The sequence below is a fragment of the Syngnathoides biaculeatus genome, chromosome 8, assembly GCF_019802595.1.
Source record: "Syngnathoides biaculeatus isolate LvHL_M chromosome 8, ASM1980259v1, whole genome shotgun sequence".
Lineage (NCBI taxonomy): Eukaryota > Metazoa > Chordata > Actinopteri > Syngnathiformes > Syngnathidae > Syngnathoides > Syngnathoides biaculeatus.
Window position 1 is genome coordinate 9,087,950 of NC_084647.1, and position 27,931 is coordinate 9,115,880.

At 49.8% G+C, this 27,931-nt stretch overlaps 2 protein-coding genes across 4 annotated transcripts in view; both read left to right on the plus strand.

Moving 5' to 3' along the window:
• The first annotated feature begins 381 nt into the window (after nt 1–381).
• timm50 (translocase of inner mitochondrial membrane 50 homolog (S. cerevisiae)) lies at nt 382–19,382 on the plus strand. 3 transcript variants are annotated; one of them, XM_061827141.1, is made up of 12 exons: nt 382–703; nt 2,159–2,309; nt 2,706–2,737; nt 6,126–6,147; nt 8,427–8,462; nt 10,792–10,850; nt 10,932–11,051; nt 11,871–11,975; nt 13,607–13,705; nt 18,018–18,174; nt 18,737–18,843; nt 18,935–19,382. In XM_061827141.1, the coding sequence occupies exons 1-12, from the start codon at nt 512–514 to the stop codon at nt 19,043–19,045; spliced, it is 1,191 nt and encodes a 396-aa protein (XP_061683125.1). In that variant the 5' UTR covers nt 382–511; the 3' UTR covers nt 19,046–19,382. The 3 variants fall into 3 exon arrangements, with proteins under 3 accessions (XP_061683125.1, XP_061683126.1, XP_061683127.1); XM_061827142.1 differs by having other exon boundaries at nt 18,938–19,382; XM_061827143.1 differs by lacking the exon at nt 8,427–8,462.
• A 4,369-nt stretch (nt 19,383–23,751) lies between these two features.
• The window catches only part of dlc (deltaC), a 37,216-nt gene continuing 33,036 nt past the window's right edge, over nt 23,752–27,931 (plus strand). Inside the window, exons 1-4 of the mRNA XM_061826603.1 lie at nt 23,752–23,904; nt 24,381–24,626; nt 24,707–24,767; nt 26,280–26,537. Coding sequence (XP_061682587.1) covers nt 23,839–23,904; nt 24,381–24,626; nt 24,707–24,767; nt 26,280–26,537 — 631 coding nt within the window. The 5' untranslated portion in view covers nt 23,752–23,838. The remainder of the gene's footprint in view (nt 23,905–24,380; nt 24,627–24,706; nt 24,768–26,279; nt 26,538–27,931) is intronic.

Sequence of the window (27,931 nt, forward strand, 5' to 3'; positions counted from 1 at the left end):
TATATGATGCAATATTTTTTAGCCTATGGGAGGAATAGAACGGGAGAGAAAAAGATTTGCGATTTATTACGCGCACGCGCACTCACGCGACAACCGGAAAAACTACACACGCGTAGCTAACCGGCAGGCAATATTTGCGTCACGTTCATCGTCCAGACGCACAAGAATTCAATCAGAGTATCAAGCAAGTCGGAAATGAAGGCGCATTTGATGTTAGATCTTGTAATACAACACAGTATATTGCAAAAGCTTTCTTAGGTCTGAGAAGAACTCTGGGGCTTTTGCCCTCAACCAACATGGCGGAGTCGTGTCGCATTCGAAGGTCAGACTCGCTTTCCTTTTGATTGGCCAGTGCAGACAGATCACGCCCACTTGACCCGCCCTCCACGGGTTGCTCCCTCGCTGATTGGCTTTCCCGCCTGTCACTCAAGAGCTGCAACCAATCGTTTGTTTTTGTCCTTTACGTCGCTGTGGAAGACAAGAACGCGCTCGCCGGCACCCGTCTTCCAACATGTCGGCTTCTTGCGTGTTCCCCATGTGTGCGCGAGCGAGCCGGGGCCTCCTGAGGCTCCGCAACGGTACGCCGGTCGCGGTGGACGTCGCGCGTCTACTGTCCACGGATAAACCGGCGGCCGGGGACGACAGCGCGACGGGGGGCCTGGCCCGGGCGATACTCCAGCAGCGGCTCCAACAGCAGAGTCAGGTGAGGCCGTTTGCGTGCGCTCGATTTCCACAGCGAGGCGACGTCGTGGGCGGGGAGGACGAGAGAACGCTGCTGGGATTAATCGCGACGTTGCAAGTCGAGACGTCTCGACACGTAAAGCGAACCGCCCCGCTACTACGTCCCACTTGTCGTTAGCTTGATTTGCTTCCAAAATGAACGTTTTTTTTTTTTTTTGTGTGTCACATCTAGAGTCAAGTAGGGAACGCACTCCGCGTCTCTGGACGATAAATGTTGTTTGTAAGAAGGCACGAGTGTCCGATACGTTTCCGTTTGTCCATCAACGTTTGAATGAAACCCCCGACGAGGGTTGTTGGCTACTGTTAGCATGCTAGCACTGCGTTTGGACACTTTCTGTATGCCAAACCAAGATAAGAGCAAACCATTTCTAAAGGAAAAAAAAAATGCCCCTATTACTTCGGGATGTGCGCTCGCTGCAGATAGAAATTGGCATAAAGTTGTAATATGTACGTGCCATGTCATCCCTGTAGTAAAATCTACAGGGATGACTGAAGCAAGTGCAAATGTCATCTGATGTGTGGTCGGCCTTGCGTGTGTTGTCTTCGAACCGAAGGTTTGTTTGGCGTGAAGGTCAAAGGCGGACCAAATCGTTGTCATCTTTCCCGCCCTTTCACCCACACATCTCAAATTCAAAATGATTTATGAAGCACCAGATCACAACAAAAGTTGTCTCAGGGCACTGTGCACATGGAGCAGGACGAAGACCACAGTCCTCACTTATTAAAAGACTGATGGAACTCCACATGAGTAGCTGGAAGGCGATGGCCATCGCTGACTGGCTGACCTATGGTCAATTCACAGCCAGCCAACTTTACACTCGTTCACTGACTCCCGTGTCACTCATATTGGCCCAAGCCGCCTGTTACACCCATCCATCCATCCATCCATCCATCCATTTTCTTTCCCGCTTTTCTTCACTCGGGTCGCCTATCCCAGCTGTCAACAGCCTGGAGGCGGGGTACACCCCGAACTGGAACACACGGAGACAAACAGCCACGCTCACAATCACACCTACAGGCAGTTTGGAGTGACCCCTTAATGTTGCATGTTTTTGGGAGTGCCCGCCCAGAGAAAAGCCACGCAGGCACGGGGACAACCGGCAATCTCCACACGGGCGGGGCCGGGATCGAACCCAGGTCTTCGGAACTGTGAGGCCAATCCTTTCCAGCTGAGCCCACCGTGCCGCCCCCGCTACCCCCACTTCCATTCAAAGTCACAGATATTACACTGTCAAACGAGTGGAGAATAGCAATATCTGCACTTCACATGCATATTTTGCATTGGCATCATGCGCGGTGCTTGTTCACAACCATCTTATTTTGGGATTTGTGACTTCATGGATGTGTTTTAAATGGCGAAGCCCAAGCATTTCCGAGTGAAAGTTGGAAAGTTGGTTGCGATCTGTTGTGTTTGCAGGGCCAGCCTCCTCCTGCAGAGGGCGCGGAAGGTGCGGGGGGTGGAGGCGACAAGAAGCAGAAGGAGAACACGGCGTACGCCAAGAAGATGGTGCTCAGGCTGGCGGGCCTCATGGGCCTGGGTGGCGCCGTCAGCGTCGTCTACATATTTGGTGAGCGCACATGTTGACCGCTTGTTCTCCTTTTTATGGCCTCGCTCTCAACGGGCTGAGGTCTCCCACTTGCATGGGGGGGGGGGGGAACACATGAAGTTGCCCCCCCCCCCCGTTTCTGGCTGTGCAGATTCTCCTGGCCACTTGCGTACCAGATATGCGCAAAACTTTTTGTACTCTATAGAAGCAAAAAAATATGCTATATTGCTCAAAAATGCAAAGTGACGCTCAACAGGCACTCTTTGTGTATTCCGACCTCTTACTGAATCAAGCATGAAATCGATGTTGAATGGAATCGCGAGGTTCTTAACGATAATCTTACGGTGAACCGCAAGTTTGTTGTTGATAAAATGTTTGAGGTATTCACACTGTTTTTTTTTTTCCCTCCATTTTCAGGGACCAATTCAGTGGACGAAGAAGGAAACCAGGTTGGCTTCACGCACACACGTGCACACAAACGCACACATTGAGACCCGCTTTTCGCTGGCCTGGCGACTAGTCGGTCGCCTGATGGCGTCTCGAGTCTCCGTGACGTCTCCCGGAGACGAGCCGGGTCGCCAAAGACTCAAATCGAACGGAGACCTTTGCGAGCCTGTCGAGAAAAAGCTTTACGTCGTAGCTTAACGTCACCAAACTGCAACGTGATCCTCTCTCGCTTTGCTCACTTCAATTTGTGACTACATCAGAACATTCGCTTTGATTTTTTTTTGGATTTTATGGACGTCAAACACGCTTGAGAACGTTGGAAAGCCTTGTTGGAGCGGGACAAGCAAAAGTGGCGCATCCAATAATGGTCGACATTTGACTTGTGAGAGACTCCTTCAGGGGCTGGCTGATTGTGCTGCGTGTGGCGGACCTCATTGTTTGATTCAGTTTTTTCTTTCGAAGTCACGTTTACCTGTTTTCAACCGTCGTCGTCATTAAAGAATCACCTCGACCAGGATAGAAGAACCGCTTAATAGAGGCGCTGGATTTTGCTCGGCAAAACGCAGGACACCAACCTCGACCGCCCGGGCCTGAATCCGTTACGGCGTGGCTCCGGTGAGAGCCCGAGCAAATCTTTTGCGACCGGTCAGTCTCTCGGGTCTTCTCCGCCGGCGAGGCGGGCACCCTCGGCCCGTGCGCCTTTCGTGTCCGCGGGACCGAGGGCCACACCTTTGCGCAAGTAGCACACTTCTCTCACCTTTTGTCCCAGGCCACGCGGGCCCGCCGGCGCTTACGTGCGACGCAGACGGACGACACGTTTGGCGCGGGGCTGCCACTTTTTTCGGGCCGGCATCAAAGAGCCCCATTATCCCAATTATCCTGACGATCCCACTTGGGCGCACTTCAAAGGGCACACTTCTCACACCCGCCCCGCCGCAGCCTTTTGTCGGGTCGGGACCGCCCGGAGCAGCTTCCTGCCTCACTTTGAAGCTTTCACTGTGGGAAACGCGGCCGCTCGGGTTTTATTATTCGCCATTCTAGAAGTTCATTTCCCGCTTCCTTTGACGTGAGCAGCCGGCACGCGTCGCAGCGACGCCGTCGGCGCTTTTGTTCCTCAAAGTTTGAGACGCCGTCTCCCGAAAATAAGACGCGCTTTGCACAATATTAGGAAAACAAAGGCATTTCGTGGATAGTAAAACTTCATTCTTATGACCTTTTTTTTTTTTTTTTTTTCATGACAAAACGATTAAAAACAAGGCTTTGTTCTTGCAGTACTTCCACTTTTATTTCAGACAACACTTGCGGGTTTGCGCAGATGTTTTCCGAGTATTGCCGAAGGGGCTCGAGGCAGGAGCGGTGATGGATGAAAAGACTTGTTTCCGTCCGCTTTTCTACAAAAATGTTTGTTTTTCATGTTCCTCGGGTGCTCCTGCAACCAAAGGCTCAGTTTTTTTGTCTAAGGCCTGACAAGTCTGGCATTCCGTGTCCTTGGTAGGGAAGAAGAAATTGTGTGTCTAAACTTCATGAAAGGTGAAAAGTTTTCTGAAACGATTTCAGCTCAATGTGAGCGAGCGCTCGTCCTCGTTGGCGGCTTCTGCTGTTTGTCCTGCAGAGGGCGGCAGTGCGCACGAGGCTATTCCTCGTCCTCGTTGGTCGTGAGCGTCTCACGCTTGTGTGGAGTCCTTCATTGTTTCCTGTGCCTCACTTCAAAGTGCAGGCACACTTCTGGCACCTTCATCACTTTTTGGAAGCTTCTTCAGAGGCATCAACAGTTTACACCAGGGGCGGCCAAACTTTTTTGCTGGTTTTCAAGCAGCCAACCCTCCTTGATCTACCTTTTTTTTTTTTTTTTTTTTTTTTTTGGGTTCGCGACCGTGTCTCCGGCTTGAGAGCGCAGAGAACTACCAGTGAACTAAAATTCTCGGCTGTCGACACGGCTCCTCACCGACGTACGTTGACGTACCTTGCGTCGGCCCATGAGCCAGTCTTGCGCAACATAGTTACGTACAATAAACGTGCGAATGTTGAGCCTGGGCATCAAAAGCGAAACGTCCAAATAAGCTGAAATTCAAACTCTCACTGAATGCAGAAAACCTTTGCGCACAACGTTTGTCCCCGTCTTTTTGAATCCTTTTGTAAACTTAAGTTTGTGATTGAGTCACAGTCGTACGGACTTCTGGCTCCAAGCAAGTGGAAGTCATGTTTGTGTCAAACGTCAATTTTTGATTTGCTTTTCATAAGTCAACCCTGAGCATTTCTAGAGAAGGTCTGGTTTCGTTGCTCTGCCGACAAGACGGGTATGACCTGAATATTATTCATTAGTATTTTGTCCATTTGTCATAAACTATTCCTGGATGCAAATTCATAATTATTGGCCATAAATTAGCGTTTTGCGTGCACAATATATCTATTTAACAGCCACAATTAAGTATGTCATGGGCTGTGGCCTCATGTGAGTATTTTTTTTGTGTGCCGATTATACCTACGGTATATTGCAGCCATAATTAAAAATGTTCCGACCCGGGAGTTTTCATGCGTCAGAGCGCAGTTGGCGAGCAACGGTGCTGAAATACAATCATCGTTTATCTGTTTGGCCAGAGACCGGCGTTTAAACACCGCTTAACTTCAAAAAGACAAATCAAGCAATCCATCGCATGGACTAGTTTGCCTCTGGTTCTGCGAAAATGCTTCTTTTAAGTTTAACCTGAATGTTTTGACTTCATGCAAACATGAGCACTTCTTGCCTCTCTTGCTAACTTAGCCGAGTTTGGCTTAACGTGGCAGTGGAGCGCTCAAGCGCTCGTAGACATTCACACACTCGCCCAAGGCGCATGCTCTTGCCGTCGTTATTTTCAATAAATTTCTGAGAGAAACATAAACATTTAGGCAGCTGCTCGGCTAGCGTCGACCTGCCCTGCATTCTCTGGAATTCCGGGACTGAATTTTACGTCCAGTCAATGACGGATACATCTTTCAAAAGAATAAATGACTTTGAAACTATATCGTTACCGGAATGCAAACTTTATTCATTTCATCAATTTTCTCTCTTCTCTCAGCTTTAAAATGCTTTGCCTCTGTCACGTAGACAGTCTTCATGTAAATGCTGTTTTCACTGGTGAACCCCAAAGCCAAAAACCAGCACGATCTGGCGTTGAAGCAATCGATGAAAAAGGCGAGACCTGAGCGACCAGAAAGAGCCATCAAAGATCCGTTTTCAGTTGACTAACGAGGCGAGAAGAGCGCCGTGGCGACATTTTGCGTCACGGCGCTCTTCGGAACACGCCGACCCCGCTCTCACTGAAGCTTCATGTCCAGTCTTTGACACTTTTGATTGGCGAGAGTGGACATCTGTCTAATGGTTGTTTTGGTTTTTTTTTTGGTGTCCTGCAGATTCCCGATGAGTTCGACAAAGGTGAGTGTGAACTTGTTCTTCTGTCACGTTGAGACGACAACTTGAACTTAGTGGGAGGCCTTCACTTATGTCAATCATCTGTAACTCATTTGGAGACGAACCTAAAATTGGCCCTATCCCCCCAAAAAAAAAAAAAAAAAAAACGGTAAACATTCTCCAATGTTTGATTTTTACTCAATGAATAATTCCAAAAAATTGAGAGATGAACTGATTTGTTAAATGCTGCCCTCAACGTGAAGTAACGACCCTTTTCCAAGGAATGTTGTGATGTCATTTTCCTTCCCCTGGTTAAACATCTGCTGCCTTCGCGAGTCTTTCCAAGCTTTGATTGCATTTCAGTCAGCAGGAAATGCAAATAAGCGGCATCAGATGCACATTAGGAATGTTACACAAGCGTGCGTGTGCCCCATCATTGCCGCTTTGTGTTTGTGTTGCCTTTCAAATGATGGATGGCACCCGAGAGCTTCGGTGGCTCGGACAACAGATCTTGTGTGTGGGTGTGTGTGTGTGTCAGCCATATGTCATTCACCCCCCCCCTCCCCCCCCAAAAAAAAAGAGGGCCACCTGAATCGTGCGCGCACACCTCCATAACTGAGCCGTGAGAGCTTCCTTCCGTCCATCAGACACGAGTCCAGTCTAGTTCACAGGCCAACTCCATAAAACCCGTTGAGACCGCTTGGGCGGACTGCCATCACCCCTAGGACCCCGGCCGAGGGGGAAAAGCTGGTCCACCGTTATACGGCCAGGACAAAAATCATACTGGTCCTCCTGAATCTGAGACTTGACTTCCCGACGGATCCTCCTATTCAGCACCCCTGAAAGCTTTCCCGGTGACCTCAACCCCGGAGACAGGAGAGCCCGCTTCAGAGACCCCAGACTCTGTCCATGGGAAGCAGAGTCTGTCGGTGGAATTTAAGTCTACAAAGTATTCCCCCCACTGACTGCAACGTCTCCAGTCGAAGTCAGCAGCGCACCATCGGCACTATGCAGTGTTTCCGGTAAACTGCTTCCCCTCTTAAGACGTCGACTTGTGGGCCAAGATTTCCTCAAAGCTGTCCGGAGGTTTTTCCCTCCATGGGCTCGCTGAATTCTTGCCATGCGGGAGTTTTTGGTTCGGCGACCACCAAAGCTGCATTCCGCTTGGGCAGCCGGTACCCATCAGCGGTCTCAGGAGTCCCACAGGCTAAAAAGGCCGGATAAGATCAATCACATAATTAAAAATAACTTTTTTAAACTGGATTTTTTTTTTTTTTTTTTTTTTTTAATGTCTCTCACAGTGGAAACAGGGAGAATTTTACAAAATTCCCAGGTGTTCAAATACTTGTTTTCCTAACTGTATCCAGTATCTGTTGTCCCCACCAGACCATCACATATCATATATCATTATGATGTTGTGTTGCTGCGTAAAACAAATCAGAACATGCGTCAATGAAATCATCACAAAAATTGGGTCATTTTTGCATTAAAGAAGAGTTTTGATGTTGGTAAGTATGTATCGAGTCCCTCTCTTTAGAACCCATAGACCAAGTCCAAGCTGACTTTGAGCATCCGCAGCAAATCAATCCCCAAAACAGGCAGAGTGAAGTTCTGCATGTTACAAGCAGGCCAGGGAAGCAAACGGGAATTGGATTTAAAGGAGTAAAACAACAAATGCAGGACGACCCATCCGCTTGTTGTGTCCCGGCCTCAGATTGAGGTCTGGCTCAACCGCAGGGGGTTCCGATCAACACATACCGATGCTCAACGAGTCTCGAGCTCGGGTCCGGTCTCTCCCTCCTCCGACTCGTCTTCATCTTGCCCATCGGTCCTGCGTTGACTTTGGTGCGCACCCGCCGACGAACGGCTTAAATTCAAGCACGGGTGGACGGACGTTCACTTGGCGTTGAGCACGTGTAGCGCGAGTGAAATTTTCGAGTTTCATCGATTCCAATCTCGGGGCAGTGAGCGGACGGTTAATGGACTGTTCCTTTTGTCTCGAACGTCGGGCCTCTCATCCAAGCGAGATCCGACTATTTCCAGGCCTCACACCACGAGTGGTATCATGACTTGGTATTTGTTCCGACTCCTTTTTTGTTTGGCCCTGGTAGAGTCAAAGATGGATGGGGGGAAGAAAAATCCCCACAGATGTTGTGTAGACATTGAGATGTTTTTGGCTCATTGGGTTGGGTGTAAGACCGGTGTGTTTACATGCCCCCCCCCCCCCCGAGTTTGGGTCTTATTTGCGTGGGTGTGTTTACCTTGTTTAGACATTGCACTGAGACTTTGTGTAACCCTTCCAGGAAGAGCTTCCGGAAGACTGGAATACGACTGCCAAGGTATTCAGAGAGGCAGGCAGAAGAGTACTTGGGGTGGTGGTGGAGCCCCAAAATACAGGAAGGAGATTAGCGAGGAAGAAGTGGGACACGGAGAGGACTGAGGAGAGGCGTCGTAGGGCAAAGGTAGAGGTGGCAAAGGCTAAACAAGAGGCATACGATGACATGTAAGGAGAAAAGGATCTCTACAGCTTGGCCAGACAGGGATAGAGATGGGAAGTAAAGGTGATTAAAGTATGTTAACTGGTGCCAGTAGTCTGCTAAGTAGACGGAAAGACTACTTTGAGAAGAAAATGGCAAGAGGAGAGCGTGAATGACCGGGAAGTGGCATTGATGTTAGAAAGGCACTGAACAGAATTGGGGGGTGGGTGGAAAGACACTTGGCTTGGTCCCGATGACATCCCGGTGGAGGTATGGAAGCAATTTGGAGAGTTCTTTTTTTTTTTTATTCAAGAGAACACTCGCGGGAGAGAAGATGCCAGAAGAATGGAGGAAAAGCGTGCTAGTCCCCATTTTTCAGAACAAAGGCGATGTTCAGAAGTGCGGAAACTACGCAGGAATAAAGATGATGAGCCACACACACACACACACAAAAAAAAAAGAGTAGCGGAGGCTAAACTCGGGTCAGAAGTACGTATCTGCGAGCAACACGATGGTTTCGTGCCTAGAAAGAGTACCGCGGATGCACGTGCCGGGTTGTGACCCGGGTAGAAAACGAGCCACGGAGGAAAAAAAAGGTGCCGTGGGGGCCGATGCCGGACCTAAGTTGGGTCCCTGAAGGACCCAGTTGCGTCTTTTGCGCCCTTTGCACTCTTTTCACTGTCATTATTCTTTCCTTCGCTGAGGTCCCGTTCTTCTTCTTCGTCACTTTATATGGTCGCCACCTCCTCTTCTTGGCCCCTCCCTCTTTGCATTCCTCAGCCCTTATTTTCAGTTTATCATTCATCTTTTCCCGCATTTACTCTTCTCTGCTCCTTCCTCATTCTTCTCCTGGCTTATTTGTGCACTGTAACATCCCTCCTTCAACCCCCCCGCCGCTTACGCTTCTCGGGAATTGCACTGTGGAAAAAAGGCAATGTTCAACCATTAAAACATGCACTGGCACAAAGGCGACGATGGAGTTTTTAATGGCGCAAGCTGGAACCAAAAAAAAAAGGTGGCATTTACGACCAACGTGGTCTCAGACATGAGGCCCGAAATGTAAGTCTTGTTCTGACGGTTTGGACGATGAAAGGGGGACCATTGGCAGAGACAAGATGAATGGAGAGAAAGCAGCCAAGTGGAGGACGACTTTTGTTTTACTCGATCTGTCCAGAAAAACGTAGCTACTCCGAATATCCTCCAGCACGTACTGTGCCCAGGTGAACCGTAAGAGTGCCCGGCGGACGGTGGCTGGCGTGAACTCTGGGGGGGCGGAGTCCCCGGGGAGCCCGACCTCCTCGCGTCAGCACGTGTACGCTCAAGGAGCAGACACGTGCCTCACCGCTATTGTCCTGGCCTCGCTAGTAAGTAACTAAGAGCCAGCGGCCCCGCGGGACGTCTTTATTCTTCTCGGTCATTAAACGCGGCGACAGCCAGCAGCCCGGTGGCTTATCGGGCCCAGTACATGTTCTGTCAATGTGACGCCGCCGATGTTCTGAAGGAAACCTACTTAATCCGAAAGTAAAGCGTTGGGAAAGTATTTGAAAGTTTTTGGCTCTGCGCAAGTATCTTTTGCCAGTTGGGCGCGTTTTCTTTGGGTACGCGCTCCCAATGTCACGGGAATACCCGTAGTTCGGGTCTGAAGTATTTGTGACCCCCTTCCTGGAACTTTGTCAGATAAAGAATAGGGATAGACGGATGAGATTTATAGCTGGGTAAACTTCAGGAAGTATTGATTAATTACAATTTTTCATTTCATTTCTAATATTTGTTGCTGGGGGAGGAAAAAGACAAGAGGTGTCCCCGTATGGTCCAGTATGGGGGAGAAGATCTTCCCCAAAAAATTGAAAGCTTTTTAACCGTTACGTTCTGTCGGCCCCAAAAATATGGTACATAAACTTTCATCCATCCACTTTTTTTCACAAGGGTAGCAGGGGTGCCGGAGCCTATCCCAGCTAAAAAAACGGGCAGGCGACGGGCGACGCCCTGGACTGGTTGCCAGCCACTCGCCGCATTAACCTTCAATGTTTCAAATCTGAAGATCCGTTGAAGAAATGCGTTTGTGTTGTTGTTCAAAAGTTTGATCATATTTTCCTTATTTCCAGCAAAAGAATCTCAGCTCCCAATAAAACAAAACAACATTGGTCCATCCATTCCTTTTGGTTAGGTCGCTAAATGTTGTCTCTTTCAGAACCGCCAGTGGTCCAGCAACTGAAGAGAACTGTCAAGTACTTCCAGGACTACAGACAGGTGAGTTGAGTTGAGTGCAGGTGTCTGACGTGGGCCCGGCGGATCCCCGAGATCCTCAGATCTTACGTTTGATCCTGTCAGATGATCATCGAGCCCACCAGTCCCAAACTGTTGCCAGACCCAGTCAAGGAGCCGTACTACCAACCTCCGTACACGCTAGTCCTGGAGCTCACGGATGTCCTGCTGCACCCTGAGTGGTCGGTACGTTTGCACCCACAATTCCAGTTCGATACGGTCCCGTGTGGTCCCATCCGGTTGTCCCCGGTCACACCGTGTCCATTTAGGTGGCGTCCGTTCTAGTTTGGCTTGGTTCCTCTCTCGTCCACTTTCGTTCTGTCTTACATGGACCTGTTCGAAGTGTTAGCGGCTTTCGCTTTCTCCGCGAGCGCCGTTGCGCTTCCGTTTGATCGACAGGCGCACGTCTCGGCCTCTGAAGGCCGACGTCAATTTCAAGGCGTTGTCACGGCGGCCCAGTGGTGACCACAAGTGCCTCACGCTTCCGAGGTTGCGCATCGAAATCCGCTCTCGCTTGCGTGTTCTCCGTGGGGTTTCTCCTGTCTTTCCTGCCGCTTTTCCCAAAACACCCACGTTAGCTTAAGCTTAAGATTCTAAATGGCCCGTAGGTGTGAATGGTCGTTTGTGTGTATGCACGTGCCCTACGATCGGCCGGCGACCAGTCCACGATATACCCCGCTTCTCGCCCAAAGATAGCGGTGATAACTGTGTGAGGATAATCGATACGGAGTTTTTGCTTGAATTTGGTGACGAGTGACGAGTGGCGCTCCCGTAAATGTGACGGTGCCTCAAAAGCGGCCACGTCGTCGATCTCCTTCCCGGGACCCCCAACTCGCTTGCGCTGACGTTGCAATGTTCGCATTTTGAACATTTTGAAGCCAGCCCCGTCTGCGCTCTTCGTACTTTCAAAGAGTTTTGCCTCCGCCGCTGAACGCCACCTCGGACTTTGTCGCGGATTTCAGTCGACACGCAAAGTGACGGCGTTTGCTTGATGTGCACCTTCAGCTGGCAACCGGGTGGCGCTTCAAAAAACGTCCCGGCATCGATTACCTGTTCCAGCAGCTGGCGCCGCTCTACGAGATCATCATCTTCACCGCGGAGACCGGCATGGTGAGAAGCGCCCGCGCGCACGTGGGGTTGGTGGTAGCGGATGGTCAAACGACGGTAGGGAATTCCTCGGAATATTGTGTACTACATAGAAAACATATTGATGTGTTTCTGATTTTGATAAATTATTGATCAATATTGTACAAAATCAGTGTGTCTTCACATTGATGAAGGTCAACTTCATTGCCCAATTTTCAGCCCTTTTTGAAATCATAATCGGCCAGAGTTTGCCCAATCGAGCCCTGAAACAGTAAACGCCTGTAGCTGTTGGAGTCGCACGCAAATATGTCCTTGCGCTAATTTGTTTGCGACATTTGTTTTTTTTTGGGGGGGGGGTGGCAACAAAAGTTTGAAAACCACTGGTCTAAACAAAAAAATCTTTTTTTAATTTTTTTTTTTTTTTTTTACTTCCAGTAATACTTTACTAATATATGCCACTGTATTTCAGAAGTACAGGTAAAATTGTCAAATTAAGTTCATTTAAATGGGTCTTTACTTTAAAGGACCAAATGAGTTATTCTGTCTGAATTTTTTTTGTTTATTAGTAATCTGGCGATGAAGTGGTTATCGTGGGTTTTTTTTTTTTTTTTTTTTTTTCCTGCTCGATATCAGAATGTTGTATAGGCATAAAAAAAAAAAAAATCGGTTGGGCCCCATCAACGCGATATAGATTTTTTTCAAATTTCCCTTTTCAGAAGCGCGTTGTCAAACTGTTTTGCCTTGACTTGGATGTGCTAATCCGCAGTTAGAAGAAGCGCCAAATGATGCATTAATTATGCTGCCAGTTGCGTCTGATGGGGTGTGAATTATTTTACCGTCGCCTCTTCACATGCTAAATGTACGCCGGGGCGTCGCGGAGGGGCCTGACGGCACTTTGACACGCAGTTTGACGCCGGGTCTGTTTGTTTGTGGCCCTTTTGTCCCACAACACACGCAGGCTTTTGCACTTGGCTTGCGTTTGCATTTAGCATTTACATGATACACGTGCGGAAAACAGTTTGCATTCATTTGAAGCAAATGATTGCTTGGGTGGGATTATTCATTTGGGCCAACTTTTTAGGTTAAATGAATCTCCCAACCGATTGGATCGAAATGACCCAAAAAAAAAAAAAAAAAAAAAAATGTGGTGATTTGATAACTCAACAGTTAATTCGGCATTTTAATCGACACAAGCAAGTTAAGAACTATTTTAGCACATCAGCCGTATAACCCAACAAATGGTTGCTTCCACCCAACAATTTAGTTACTCTAAAAGAAAATAATAATAAAGAAATCCCATTTTCTGTACCACTTATCCTCACCGGAACGTATGCCAGCTATCTGAGGGCGAGAGGCGAGTACACCCTGAACTGGTCGCCAGCCAGTCGCAGGGTACATATAACGATGCACATACCAGTACAACCAATTTAGAGTCTTCAATTAACCTAGCGTGTATAAGTGCAGTGGGAGTACACAGGGAGATGAGGCAAATTCCACACAGGGGAGGAAGGATTTGAACCCGCAACCGTGGAACTTTGAGGCAGATGGAGTAACGCGTCAGGCACCGTGCCAGCTCTCCGAAAAGGAATCCAGAAATGAGTTTGCACATCTTTGGTCCGCTTGCTGACGGGGTGGGCGTCTTGTGTGTGTCCCAGACGGCGTACCCTTTGATTGACGGCATCGACCCGCAGGGTTTCGTCCTCTATCGTCTCTTCAGAGACGCCACCCGCTACATGGACGGACATCACGTCAAGGTGCGTTAACTACGGGCAACCGTCGCTGACCGTTCCGTTGCTGGGCCGCGCTTTTCATTCGTTCATTTCAAAAGTACTGCTTGGACACCATTTTGGTGATGTCGAAGTGAGTTGAGTCTTTTCATTTTGGCAAAAAAGTAGTGGTTTGGCATTAGCTTGGTGTTGGAGAATGAGAGGTTTCATTTTGACAAAATGGGCACTTTGGCGTTAGTTTGGTGCCAAAGACAACAGTGGAACCGCCCCCCAACTCCCCCTCTCCCGTCACTTCCCCCCCGGTAGGCGAGCGCGGAGAAGGATCTCCCGCGTCCTGGCGAGGGAGCCGCGTTCCACGTGCCGACTGAAGCACGGAGCAGCAAACCGGCGAGCGCATTCAACGTCCTAAATTTGACACAAAAACTGAAAATTTTTTTTTTTTTTCTTTTTTTTTTGGTTTGTTGGCTGTAGTTGACATGACTGATTAAATACTGAGAGAATATAGTTTGGTAGAACAAAAACAAAATTGTACTGTTACGGGACAAACTGCAATGGACGTCGGCCTAAAAGCCAGCATACCAACGGCGAACTTCGGAGGTTGCTAATGTGAGCGTGTGGGGCCGCTTTTCCGCAAATGGTACTGGTGTACTTCATATTACTGAAAAAAGGATGAAGGGGAAAATGTACTGACACATTTTTGACAAAAATCAAGGAGGATGAAAAGCAACCGAGGGGGGGGACATTTCGGGAGGATAAGATTCCGAAACACGCTGCTGAGGAAACTGTCAAAGAAAAAAATTAAATCAAGGAAATGGAGCGGAAATGGCCCTGTCTTGGAAAATCTACGAAAAGTGAAAGGGAAACTCGAGGTCGACAAAAGGCGCCCACGGGACCTTCAAAATTTGAAGACTGCTTGTGTTGTGTGGAGGAACCATCGGGCGAAAATGCACGCCACGCCACGAACTTTCTCCATACAGGAGGCGCCTTCAAGCATTCAAGATTTACAGTCGAGAGCCATGAAATTCTGCAAATGTTGACAGTTTGGAGCTGAACAAATTGGTCGGTATGGTAATAGTTGAATAACTTGATCATCTGACTTGTCGATTGGTCAATTCATTGTTGCAAGTACGGACAGGACTCGCGCTTGGCTTCAGCGGACCGGGACGCGGTCGTCGTTTCCTCAGCCGGCCCGGCATCCTGCAATTGTTTGCCGGCCGGCGTCCTGACCTCCGGGTCGGACGTCGAGGATTGATGAGGGAGGGTGACGGCGGTCGCAAGAGCGGCTTAGCAGTCTTCCTCCACGCACGCGCAAACGCCGTCGTGGCGCGGACGACGCCTCCGGCACTTGGTGCCCTAAATCGTCTTAATGACGTCTTATCTCATCTCCAGACGGTGTCAAACATTCGGAAACCTGCAGCGCAAGCACCCGCGCTGACACGCAGTCGGTCGGTTTACTTGAAGCCGCGCAAGCTCAGGCGACATGAGCTCACATTGAACAGGGTGTTCATATTTGTCCGATTTTTTTTTTTTTTTTTTTTTTTTTTTTTTTTCCACGCAGATGTACGACGTCATGCCATGTTGTAAAAGATGTCTCGTTGTCAGCCGCAACGCGACACGAGCTCCACGAGCTCCCGAATGGCTCTCGTTAGCGCCGCCCGCGATGTTTATGACGACACGTCGTCGGTACGTGCGCTGCCATCACGTACTGTAAATGATTGACAACCGACCGACATTATGCGCATCAGCATCAGTGGCTGCGTTGCACGACAGCAAAGTACGAATACTTTGTGGCTCTCCTTGGGAGGGGAGTTTGTCCTTTTGAAAAATGAACATTTTTGTCATTTGCTGAAAGCTGACACTAGGAAATGAGATTCTGCCATCTCGACCTCGTTATGAAAGAACGTGAGAAGACAGAAGGAAGGATAACGGATGACTCATTTTCATATCGTGCCAAAGAACTACCCTAATATCTCATGTATAATGTCCACCCTCACCTCAAAATCCTGGAAAGCCCCTTCTGCCCATGTATATATGCTACTAGTCATATGATTGAAATATGAAGTACTTTATGCATATTAGTTTCTTCAAAAAAATCTAAAATTGAGCACTTTGATATACTTTTTTTTTAACTTGATCTTATTTTGAAATGTACACCCATACCTTTATTTAGTAAATGGGAAAACACGCAGTTGTGTTCATGTTTGATCACCCAGAGAGAATTTGTAAGATGTGTACAATTCTTTCAAGAAAACACGAAAGGCCAGGTCAAACACGTTTAATTTTACTTTAATGGGATTCAAATTCAACTGAGGATTATCATTCAACAAAGCATAACTGTAAAGAAATGAATGATGAGTGATCATAGTGTAAAAAAATATTTCTCAAATTTTGCTAGGATGTGTAAACCTCTTTGAGCACAATTGTACATATATGCACTCGTACGTATCACTGCCTTGCTGGAATGAAAGTGTAGGCACACTTCCTTCGTGACCTCTACTTGGCGGTGGCATATTGGAACGAAGGGTTACAGTTTTTTTTTTTTTTTTTTAAACCACAGCATATGGTTATAAAGTTCAACTTTATTTATTTAAAAAAAAAAAAATTTATAGACTGCACGATCCACTTATGACGTTTTTTTGTGGGGGAGGGAATGTGCATTATATGTAAGAAATTGCGGTACATTTGTCAAAATGAAACTCCTCAACTCACTTGAACAAAGTTGCTTGGGATCCGTTCCAGTAGAAATGGAGCCATTTGAGAAACTGAAGCCATCCTGCCGCATTTCGCAGCCCGCTTCGAGCGGTTCTTACCTACGACTGTTGAATTTTCCCAATAAAAATCATGAATTGAAAGGGAGTCACGGCGGAGGAAGAGCCCCCAATATTAGACGGCCGGCAAGACCCGGCAGCCCTCGCGGGCACGCTCGTCGCCGGTTACACCCTCGCAGCCCTGGTGCTGCCCTCTTCGCTTTGCGGGTAGTTCTAGTTGCCTAATATCTCCCATCTTCGAAACTGCTCGTCCTCAGTTTCCCGGATTGGTTGCTAGCCAATCACAGTAGCGAATTTGGTGTGTTTTAGGCATCGCTGGGAGGGTAAAACTTCATTTTCCTTTTTGTACTTGAATATGAAATAGTTGAGTCGTTCCTTGTGTTTTGATCCGTACGAGGGGCCTCTGTCGCCTCTCGACAAACATTAGCGGCTCGGATGTGAGCCGGGATAGGCTGCGGTGACCCTTGTGAGGATGAGTGGCCCGCAGAATGGATGGCTCTTTGTGCGCGCGTGGAAAACCCCTGACTGCAGAAGTGTTTCCTTGAAAAACTCTTGGCGGCGAACGGGCGCGGGCCCATGACCCGAAGCTGCTTTCCTGTTGTTGTCATAATTGAAAGCATAACGAAAGTCCGCGCCAGCATCTCACGCCTTCGTTAACGTTTTTTTTTTCTGGCTTTACACCCGTGAAGGCCGCACATGAAGTTGCTGCTCTTCTAGTCTGCTGCCAACTTGGACCTGCGAGATGTGGCGCGGTGCCGCGGGCTTTACGGGACGGCGGAAGAATTGAGGAATAGCCCAAGACCAGGCCGGTGGGGGGGGGGGGGGAATGTGGAGAAGCGCACCTGAGAAAGTCGACGGGACTTTCACCGTTGCTCAGCCGCGAAGCGTCGTCCCGTCGGGATGCTTTTGCGGGGCCTGCGCGTGCTCGGAACTGCGTCATTTTCATTCATCCCATCTGAAGATGATCGAACGCGGGCGGGGGGGGGGGGGGGGGGGGATCAGCGTCCCCCTCCCTTTTGTGCGGGTTTTATTCAAGGGAATTTTTTGGGGCTCGTGAAGATGATGGGTCCAATCAGGTCACCGGACCAGGTCCAGTCCGCCCCTCACTCTCTCCGATTGGTTTCGAGATTGCGATAGGTGTGTCTCCTTCGTTGAAAGTTTTTTCGCACCGGTGCGACCAAATCGGTCAGCGGTGTCTCTGACCCCTTTAATATTTCCCAATTTTACTGGCGTGGCCGCTTGCGACGGAGCCACTTTGGGTCTGCAACCCGCCACCGGTTGAGAATCGCTGCTTTTCGGGTGTCGTTTGGATTCAGTGGAGGAATACAAATACGCGCGCGGCACTTTTCAGATGAGCATTTTCTGAAATGTTCCAGATCATATTTTCATTCCACTCCCCAACGACGTGACGCTTTGTGTCGGTCGTGCGCAGAAATTCATTTCAGGTTCGTGATTGTAAGGTCGCAGAAAGTGCGGAATCCGCGTGGACGCCTCCGTCCGCGCTTCACTTGGTGTGAAATTGTCGAATGAGCGCACGAAGGCCTCAGCGTCCGCATTGTGCACCTCCTCAGGACGTGTCGTGTCTGAACCGCGACAGCAGCAAAGTCATCGTGGTGGACTGCAAGCGCGAAGCCTTCAGTCTGCAGCCCTTCAACGGGATGGCGCTCAAGAAGTGGGACGGAAACTCGGACGACCGCACGCTCTACGACCTCGCCAACTTCCTCAAGAGTAAGAACGCGCACCGGAGCCTGACGTGTGTGTGTGTGTGTGTATATACACGTACAGTACATCAACAAATAATATGAAGGCTCTCAGATATAATCGTTTCCGGCAGCTGCCAGATAACGACAGAAAATCTGCCTGGACTCTCGCGTTGTCCACCGCTCGCGTCGTTCTGTTGGTTTGAACTCCAACGCGGTGACGTAGTGAAAATTTGTTTGCTCGGAATTTGCACGTAAACTTTTTTTTTTTTTTTTTTTTTTTCTCCAAAGCGGGGGCGGGAACCAACACTGAAAATGCTTATTATTTGCTTTTAATGTGTTATAACGGCTGTCAATTATCTGCATATTTTTGCCATTTGCGGTCCGGCCCGGCCCGGCCCGGCCCAGTCCCTTGATCCGCTTTACGACGGCAACTAAAATACGAGGCGTGAGGCGCGTAGAGCGTCTCGTGACTGGAATAACGATCACGATGACGACGAGGAGCGACGGCGATCGCAAGAGTGACGACGATGACAACGCCGATGTCGATGCCGACGACGTGAACGCTGGTCCTTTTTCTCCTCCGGCAGCCATCGCGCTGAGCGGCGTGGACGACGTGCGCTCCGTCTTGGAGAACTACGCGACGGAGGACGACCCCGTCGACGCCTTCAAGCGCCGGCAGGCCCAGCTGGCCCAGGTGGGCGACCGGGAGGGTCCGGGCCGAAGCCGGGGGGGGACTTTGTTGTTGCCGGCGTCAGAGGGGAGTGACGGTGTGCGTGTGTGCGCAGGAGGAGGAGCAGCAGCAGCAGCAGCGGGTGGGCGAGTGGTCGCAGCAAAAGAAGTCCGGTTTGTCTCTGGGCTCCATCGCGTCGCGCTTTTGGCGCTCCAAGCAGCAGTGAGCGAGCCAAGAAGCGCTTGCTCGCTCTACTCGGGGTGACCGGAACTCTCGCCGGCCCCTCCCCCTGGGCAGAACGCAGCTTCCGATCGGACGGAAACGGAGGCGGTCCGGCGGAGTTCCGCGCCGAGTCGCCCCGTAAGGTCTGACCCGAGATCTACCGAACTACTTCGAGGGCGGCGCGTGACCGCTTCCTGTCATGTCTTGTTTTTCTTTTCTATTTATGAGCTTTGGTTTCTTCCTTCCTGTCTCGTTGTTCTTCTCTCGCTTGCGGTCGCAGATCGCGTGATCGATGTGGACGTCGTACGCCGATTTCTTCAATTAAAGAAACCAATCAACAACCGGCTCTCACGCTTGATTGTCATTTCCAAATTTGGTCAACGTCGAGCAGAATCCTTGTTCAAATTTCGTGCATTTTGCTTGAAGCCTTTCCAAATTTGGGCTATTTTTTTCAGTTTTGCGTCACTCTCACTTGGTTCGCGTAAAGGTCACATGGGAAAAATAATTGCATTAATTTGGATAGATTTCAACCACACAATATAACATGAGTGCGAAGTAGTCACGTCTCGGGCCAGTGCCGTCAATGTGTTGACTTTCGCCGTGGAAAAGCCCAAACTTGACAAGTTTCTCTGGTTTGTCAGCGCCACGCCGGTCCCGATGGTTCTGTCGGACGAAAGTGTCTGCGATTGCGGGGACGAGAACCTCCGTCGCGTGACGTCATCTCCGCTCGTGTCTTATTTCTTTATGTATTCACTTTATTATTAGTAGCATCTAATTCTTCTCCGTTGTGTCTTTTTGACGTCATATTTTTACACGCTGCCCTCTAGTGTTCAGACTGGTATACCAACGTTGGATAAAATTGCACCTTTATTACGGTATGACAAACTTTTTTTTTTTAAGGAATGCCTTATGTTTTTGATACAAAAAAAAATACCAAATTGAAAGTGAAATCTATTTTTATTTGTTTGAAATTGCCTCGCTAGAAATTGTAGACAAGAAAATGTAAGAATTAAAAGAGGGAACCAAATTGTTCTTTCATGAGTGTATGAAATGCCTCCTTGGTTATTGCTCTTGAACAAAGCCAAAATCCATTTTCTTCTTGACCTTGATTGTTGCGATGAGTAGAATACTCGATTACTGATTGCCGCTCTACTGCGGTCAAATAAAGTCAGGAAAAAGTAGATCATAGCGTAGCAATTTCATCGCCCCTCCCCGTGATTGGCTGTGGAAAAATAGAAACTTGATTCAGTATAAAATCTGTCCATATCCATCTTCCAAGCCGCTTATCCTCACAAGTGCTGTAGGGTGAAAAGGATGGATGGGGGGGGGGGGCGGTACTCGTTGGTAAAACAACTCCAAAGGACTTGAAATTGAAAGTGTGGGAGTGGCCTCGGGGCTTGTGTCTTATTTGTGACTTGTAAAGCAAATGACGTGTTCCTCCGACTTTTCTTCTTGCTCTTCATGACGCTGCACCTCATGCGGTAGAGGAGCTCGGCGCTGACCCGGTGTGTTGTGGCACCGCGCAGCGCTCCAACGGAGTACCAGTCCGTTTGGACTTGGCCGCGCTGAGCTTTCGTAACCTCCCGGCAGGAAGCAGGAAGTTGAATCCCGGCCAGGAATCTTGTGGGAACCAGACCGTGCGTCCTGCTCGGTCTTGAGCCCGTAAAGTTGTTGTCGGCCGCCACGCTTGCACGACGCCGTCGGAATTCTGCTCGCGGTTCTTTAACAGGCCCGTAAAGTTTTGTGTGAACGCTCGTTAAGGCCTCCCAAACCGGTTGCGGAGACAAAAATGAGTCCACTGCGCAAATTTGGTGGCCTTGCGCTTCGTGTCGCTTCAACGCGTTTTGGTTTTTCTGCTTTGACTGACGTCGGTTTAGATCCTTCGCCCCAAAAGGGGAAATCGAAAAAGGGTGTGAAACTGGAATGGCTTCGTTCATTGTTTAGCTTTGAACTCAACACGAGACTTTCATTGTTCTCTTTCTCATTGGCTTAATTGTCTTGCTTTCAAATGTTTGAATGTTTGCTTTTCATTTCATTTCGGTCAAGTTGAGCTGAGAAGAAAATACAAAGTACAAGCAAAAACTAAGCCGTAGCAGTCATACAAATGTTAAAAAAGAAAAAAAAAAAGGCAGCCATGATGCTACACGGTGGTGATATTAAAAAAAAATTGTTAAGGAAGTGCGGAAAACGGAAAGTGGAATATGATTTCCATCCATTATGTCGAAAATATCTGTTTGGGTTGTCAAATGTATGCAAATGGACGGTTTAGCGCGTTGAAATGAGAGCGATTCATGCTAATGAAATGGATGCTGCTTCCATAGCAAAAACTTTTTGCTAGGTATTTTCACAGCTAGCTAGCGTAATTCTCATAAAAATAAGTTTGATCAAAATATTGATCAAATCGGTGTTGTTTTTTGACGTCATTCGACGAGCTGATTTGTGCACTTTTAGGATTTTATTGTGTTGTCACATTTGCCGTCTTGTTTCTAACTTTTTTTTTCCTTCTTAAATGTATATGAAAGGCTTCCAGTTTTTTTGTTTTTTTTTTTTTTTAATGATTTTCCTGCTTTGACGTGAGCACGCTCGCGTCTCTCAGGTGCGAACGCGGGAACGCCAACGTGGTGCTTTTAGGACCGAGCGACGACCATTTGTCCCCCCCCCCCCCCCCCCCGGCCCAAACTGCAGCCAGTGAAAAGTAACACCTCTGCGGTTTCACACTTCAAGGGAATGGAATGTTTATTTCCTAACAAAAATATGTGTTCGACTGTACCATCAAATGCGTATCTTGTTGGATGTTTTCACCGAAAAATATCAGTGATTATGATTTAAATTCCGCGACCTTTGACCTGGTCTCCCGTGTCTGGAAAAGGCCTCGTCTCGTGTGGCTGACGTCGCTTAAGGTCAACATTCTGTTCAACGACGATGAGCACAGAGCCTCGCTGGTTTATGCCGAAGGAGAAAAAAAAAAAAAACATTAATTTCGAGAAGTTCTGCGATCGTATGATAAAAATGGTCAACACGTGTGCTTCAATTCCAATGATCGGCGTTGCTAAAGGGAACAAACGTGGACACGGTTTGACAAGCTTTGTGCGTCCAAGTGTGCCTCGTTGTACCAAGCTCGAATCTGCACGGAAACATTTGGGGGTTTTTTTGTGTGTGTGTGTGTGTGTTTAACTCCTTCACGATTTTCAATACGCTGGCGCAAACGCATCTTTCCCGCCACGATGATGTCGGCGGCGCAATTTGATGACGCGGGCGACCAACGTTTTCTTTATGTCTTGACCAATGACGTCGAATAAAAAGTGGACTGCGGACTCTGCATCCACCGTCGCTTCCGCCACGGTCAGTAGGCTCCGACTTCTGGTCAGGGCAAAAACTATGGGAACATACAAACATTGTTATAGAAAATATATAAGAATTAATAATGAAAGTTAGTTCTTTGCATGCACGGTTTGGACAAAAAAGTATTCCAATGAAATGTGATATTAATGTTTAAAATGGTGAGGATGTCAACTTTCACGTGAAACGAGACCCAAAGCAACGTTTTGCCCTGAGCGGGAGTTGACCACGTGCGAGGGGCCTGTGCCCGCGCGGTCCTCCACTTTGTATTCGACGTCATTGGCGTCAATCCATCACCGGTCGGATGTGACGTCGCGGCCGAGAAAGTCTCCGCATCTGTTCAGATGGCCGCAAGTCATATCACGCGGGCCGCCCGTTGAGAACCATTTTCCTCATCGTCCGTGACGTCATCTTCCCGAAAAGAGGTGCGCAGCGGTGCTGACGTCACAGCAGCACTCCCCCTTCTTCTTTCACGGACAGCACGCGCCTCGCAAGCCGCGCACGCGCGCACACGTGCACTCCGAGGCGGAATGGGTGCGTATTCCAACATGCGCCATCTGCTGAGGGGGGGGGGGGGGAGAGAACCTCCCCTCCTCCCCCCCCCCCCCCCCCCCCCCCCCCCCTCCCCGGGCCCCCAGCACCCGGGCACGCCACGCGCCCAATCTCCCTCCCACGCACCTTTTGTTCCGCGCGTGCTCAAATGGCGCGGACGCGTCGTGTGAAGAAAACTCAATCGGGCTGCGGGGTGGCTGTGAAGGCCTCGTGTCGCGTGTCGTGGGAACGTCTGCTGCGGTGTGAGAACGCGTGACGAGTCGTTAAGTTGAGGCGCGAAAGGCCGCACCTGCGCGAGGCCAAAATGCATTTGAAAAGGCGACTTTTGTGGCCATCGTCACACTTTCAAACGCGGGCAGGCCCCGTTTCACGTGGTCGACTTCCGGTCAGGGCAAAACATTGCTTTGCGTCCCATTTCACGTGAAAGTTTTACATTGTGAAACATAATAACATCCAATTTCATTGGAATAGTTTAGCTTTGTTTTTGTCAAAACCGTGCAAGCGGTGGCAAAGAAGTAACTTTTCAGCCTCACTTTCACAATTGATTGTCATGTATTTATCGCATCGTTTTCCATAACAATGCGTGAATGTTTAACCATAGTTTTTGGTTTACTCTGAGCGGAAGTCAGAGCCGCGGCGGAGCCAACGACGGACGCAGAGTGCGTGGTCCACTTTTAATATTGGACGATTTGCAGTTTCTGATTTGGCCCGGCCCCCGTGATGTACCTTAGCCCCTCCCTCTGGTCCGGCCCCGCCCCCTCCCTCGACCTTTAAACGCGGCGGCGGCGGCGGGTTCGCGCTTCAGTCAAGTCAAAACGCCTTCCTTGCGCGACCGGACTTTTGGACTTTTTTTGAACTTTTTTTTTTTTTTTTTTTTTTGGAAATTAATATTTTTTTGGGGGCCGGATGTTCTTCGGAGGGGTCATGCAGGCGCGCTACCTGCTGCTCGTCATCCTGCTGCGCGCGACCACCGTCAGTATACTTTGGACTTTTTTCTTCTGCCAAATATTTCTTCCTTTCTTTCTTTTTCTTTGGAAACTTTTCCCTTTGGCGGGGATGACGTCACTTTAGCAGGCTTGAAGTCGGCCCGAGATTTCTTTTTTTTTTTTGTTTGTTTTTTTTTTTTTTTAATCAAGTGCAAGCAAAGTGCGATTCCAATTTCTGTGTTATTGTTTGCCTTCGGGCTATTTCGTCAAACGTAATTTCCATTGCAAATTTACCTTTGTGTTCACAGAAGGAAAAGCAAAAGTGACTTTCTCCGACGTCTTGACTTGTTTTGTTCCTTTTAGTTTGCTGTCTTGTTGTCGCTGTTGTGATTTCTTGGCTTTCCGATTTTTGCGAGGATAATAGGAATGGGGAAAACGTCCAATCTTTATCTGCCGTGTGTTCGTTCGTTTGTTCCAAAATCGAATTTTTTTTTTTTTGTTTCGTTTGGGGCGACCCCTCAGACGGCGTCGTCGGGCGTGTTCGAGCTGAAGATCGAGTCGTTGACTGGCACGAGCGCGCGCGCCTTCTGCGGGCCGTCGGGCGCGTGCCACCTCTTCTTCCGCGTGTGCCTCAAGCACGCGCAGGACGTCATCGACCCCGAGCCGCCGTGCACGTACGGTGCCGCGCTCACCGAGATCCTGCCCGCCGACCCGGTCCGGGTCGCCGGGAGCGCGCCGGTCCGGGTTCCCTTCCGTTTCAAGTGGCCGGTAGGTGTTCTCCCCGACCCCCCCCCCCCCCCCCCGCTTTGCTTCGTAAATGTCAGCGTTGCCTCCTCGTCCTCCTCTAGGGAACTTTCTCTCTGATCCTGGAGGCCTGGTCCGCAGAGTCCCCCGAACTGAACTCCACAGGTATGAGCCCGCCCGCCGGCCGCCGCGCTAATTGGGCGTCCCGGCCGAGGGGCGCCGGAGCACGAGGAGAGGAGTCCCGTCTCGTGGGAACCTCTCGGAGCAGGGCTTTTTGGGGGGGCTTTTTGGGGAGGCTTCGGGTGGGGGGTTTGACTTCTGCCTTTTGATTGACATCTTCAAGTCCGCAAACTGCCGAGTTGCCAAATGCAAGAAAAAGCAAAACTGGAAACATTTAGTTTGCGTACACCGGTTCCAACGTCCGTCCGTCCATCCATCTCATCTTCTTAGCCACGTATCCTCACAAGGGTGCCGGAGCTCATCCCGGCTGTCCCCGGGGCACACCCTGAACTGGTCGCCGGCCAATCGTAGGGCACACGGAGACGGACAGCGGTCGCAATTTAGAGCCTCCGATGAATGTTGCACGTTTTGGGGATGCGGGAGGAAAGCGGAGTGCCCACCCGGAGAAAAGCCACACAGGCGGTGCCGGGATGCAAACCCTGGTCCTCAGAACTGTGAAGCCAATGTTTTCCAGCCGCCCTTCCAAATGTATTTATTTATTTAACCCGATGCATCTGCCTCACAGTTATCAGGACCGGGGTTCGAATCCCAGCTCCGGCTGTGTGGAGTTCGCACGTCCTCCCTGCGCCGGGGCGGCTTTTCTCTGGGCACTCGGGTTCCCTCCCACATCCCGAAAATATTCATTGGCCGCTCAAAATTGCCCCGTCGGTGTAATTATGAGTGCAAACGCTTCCATCCACCCACTTTCCAAGCCGCTTATCCTCACAAGGGTCACGGGAACGCTGGAACCTATCCCAGCTCGTTGTTTGTTTCTACGTGGCCTGCGATTGGCTGGCGACCGGTTCGCGGCGTACCCCGCCCGCTGCACAAAGAAGGCCGGGATGGGCTGCGGCAATCGCGCGACTCTTGTGACGATAAGCATCTTTCAAAATGGATGGACGGTCAGACATGCATCAATTGCCGTTTATTTTTCACGATTTCAAAAGACACTCGGGCTTCTTGGGAGCCCCCTAGTGGCTTGGAGGCCTCAAGCAGCCTGACGAGCGCGATTAGATTTCCCCCCCATGGTTGAAGTGAACCCTGCAAATTAATGAGCCACCCCCCCCCCCGCATACACAGCAGGCTGAACGACTCAATGAAGCTCCTACACTCACTTCCAAAAAGTTCCTCAGTCACAAGATGGCAGCAAAGGAATATTTTTCGAGTAGACGTGACTTTGTCTTACCCGCAAAACTTGGGGAGGGGGGGGGTGTTCAACAAATTTAGCTTGCCCCCCCCCCCACAAAAAAAATTCCACAAAATGAAAATTTACGAGTGTTCATCCACCAATATTCAAATTGTGAGCATTGACTGGCAAATATGCAAATTTGTGATCTGCAAACATTTTTCCAGCGTATGTTTGATGCCTTCCGACAGCCCCCCCCCCTCCCCCCCGCCCACTGCTTAGTGATGTTTGGAATGCTAATTGTCTGTCTGCGCCCCCCCCCCCCCCCACAGAGAACCACAACAACCTGATCAGTCGCCTGGCGACGCGGCGGCAACTGCGCGTGGGCGAGGATTGGTCGCAGGACGTCCACTCGGGCGAGCGCGGCAGCGTGCGTTACTCGTACCGCGCCGTGTGCGACCAGCACTACCACGGCGACGCCTGCACCGACTACTGCCGCCCCCGAAACGACACCTTCGGGCACTTCAGCTGCCGGCGGGACGGGCGACGCCAGTGCCTGGACGGGTGGGCGGGCGACTACTGCACGCAGCGTGAGTGCGCCCACCTCGCAACTTTTGTCAAACAAAGTTTTCTTGTCGTCAAGGTCGCTCAAAACGAGACGCTGGAAATGTGACAAACCTGCAAAAAAAAAAATCCGGCGCTATCCTTCGTCCGCTTTGAAAATATTTTGCCCCCCCCCCCACCTGCCGCTTGTGGATTTGCAACCATTTTTTTTTTGGCCCCAATTTCTTTTTCTTTCTTTTTCTTTTTTGGTCTTTTCTGCGGGGGAACCAATCACAAATATTTCTTGGTGGTTTATCCCTGCGGATTCAATTTATTTTGTTTTTTAGGGGGGTCTAAAAAAAGCTTGTTTTTGTCCAGTTTATTTGTTTTTCTCCGGGGACTTCACATTTGGCATAAATTGAGGCAAATTTTGTCACTTCGCACTCCTTCGGTCTGCTGTACTATCCGCCTGCGTGTCTTTGACGTGTTCTGCGAAGGCGCCAGCCAGTGCTGAAGAACACCAGCGACGGACAAGATCACCAGGACCAAGGAACTGACCTCGCAGGTCAGGGGTCAAGTTGCGGAGAAGCTCCGAAAAATCTCTCCAGCCTGGCGCGAATCGTGAGGGAGATGGGCGGAGCCTGGAAGAAAACCTGTCGGACTTGAGGCCAAGAACGAAATCCACGAGGGGTGTTGAGCTTCAACACGTCGGTTTGCATTCCGGTTAGGGTCGCGGGTCGCAGGACGCCGCAGACCGTCCCGGCCGACTTTGGGCGAAAGGTGGGCGACACCCCGAACTGGTCGCGGCACACACAGACACCGTAGCTAAGTGGTAACAAAACTCCCCCTGGCTGCACAAAAGTTCGGCGAGTGGGCCACTACAGCATCAGTGGTAAGGATGGCCTGGCCAAAGACCAGACCCGAATCCCATTGAGCATGCGCGGCAAGTTCTTGGAAAAAACGCCGGCGACAGACAGACAGCCGGTGTCCGATCCGGCCCGCTCGGATTCATTTTTGCATTTCGCAAAAAGACCCGGCGGAGGCGCGGTTGAATCTGCTGCCAAAGGTGGCGCTACGCCGTATTGACGGGGGCTTGAAGCCCCCCCCCCCCCCCCCCCACCTTTGGGCACATTTGGATTTCGCTTTGACGATTAAAGCGCTGCTTTGCGCTGCTCCATCACTTCCAATCGCTCGGAAGGTGCTCAAACGTGGAAAAGTTGAAGGGGTGAGACGACTTTTGGGAGGGGGTGCCCCCCGCCCACCCTTTCCCGCCTCCGCCTCTTTTTCTACCTTTCCCTCCTTTTGGGCCAACGTTCTTTCTTCACTGCCGCTTGTTTTTGTCCACGAGCCATGAAATTGTCGAGTTAAGCAGTCGCGGCGTGTGTGTGTGTGTGTGTGTGAGATGGTTTCTTTTGTTCCGGGCCCCCCCAAGGCGGCCCCG

Excerpts from the sequence above, each read along its gene's own strand:
- timm50 (XM_061827141.1), top strand. The coding sequence starts at position 512 with ATGTCGGCTTCTTGCGTGTTCCCCATGTGTGCGCGAGCGAGCCGGGGC. Across the intron at positions 11,976-13,606 it reads TCACCGCGGAGACCGGCATG|ACGGCGTACCCTTTGATTGA; the intron begins GTGAGAAGCGCC and ends TGTGTGTCCCAG. Across the intron at positions 18,175-18,736 it reads CCTCGCCAACTTCCTCAAGA|CCATCGCGCTGAGCGGCGTG; the intron begins GTAAGAACGCGC and ends CTCCTCCGGCAG.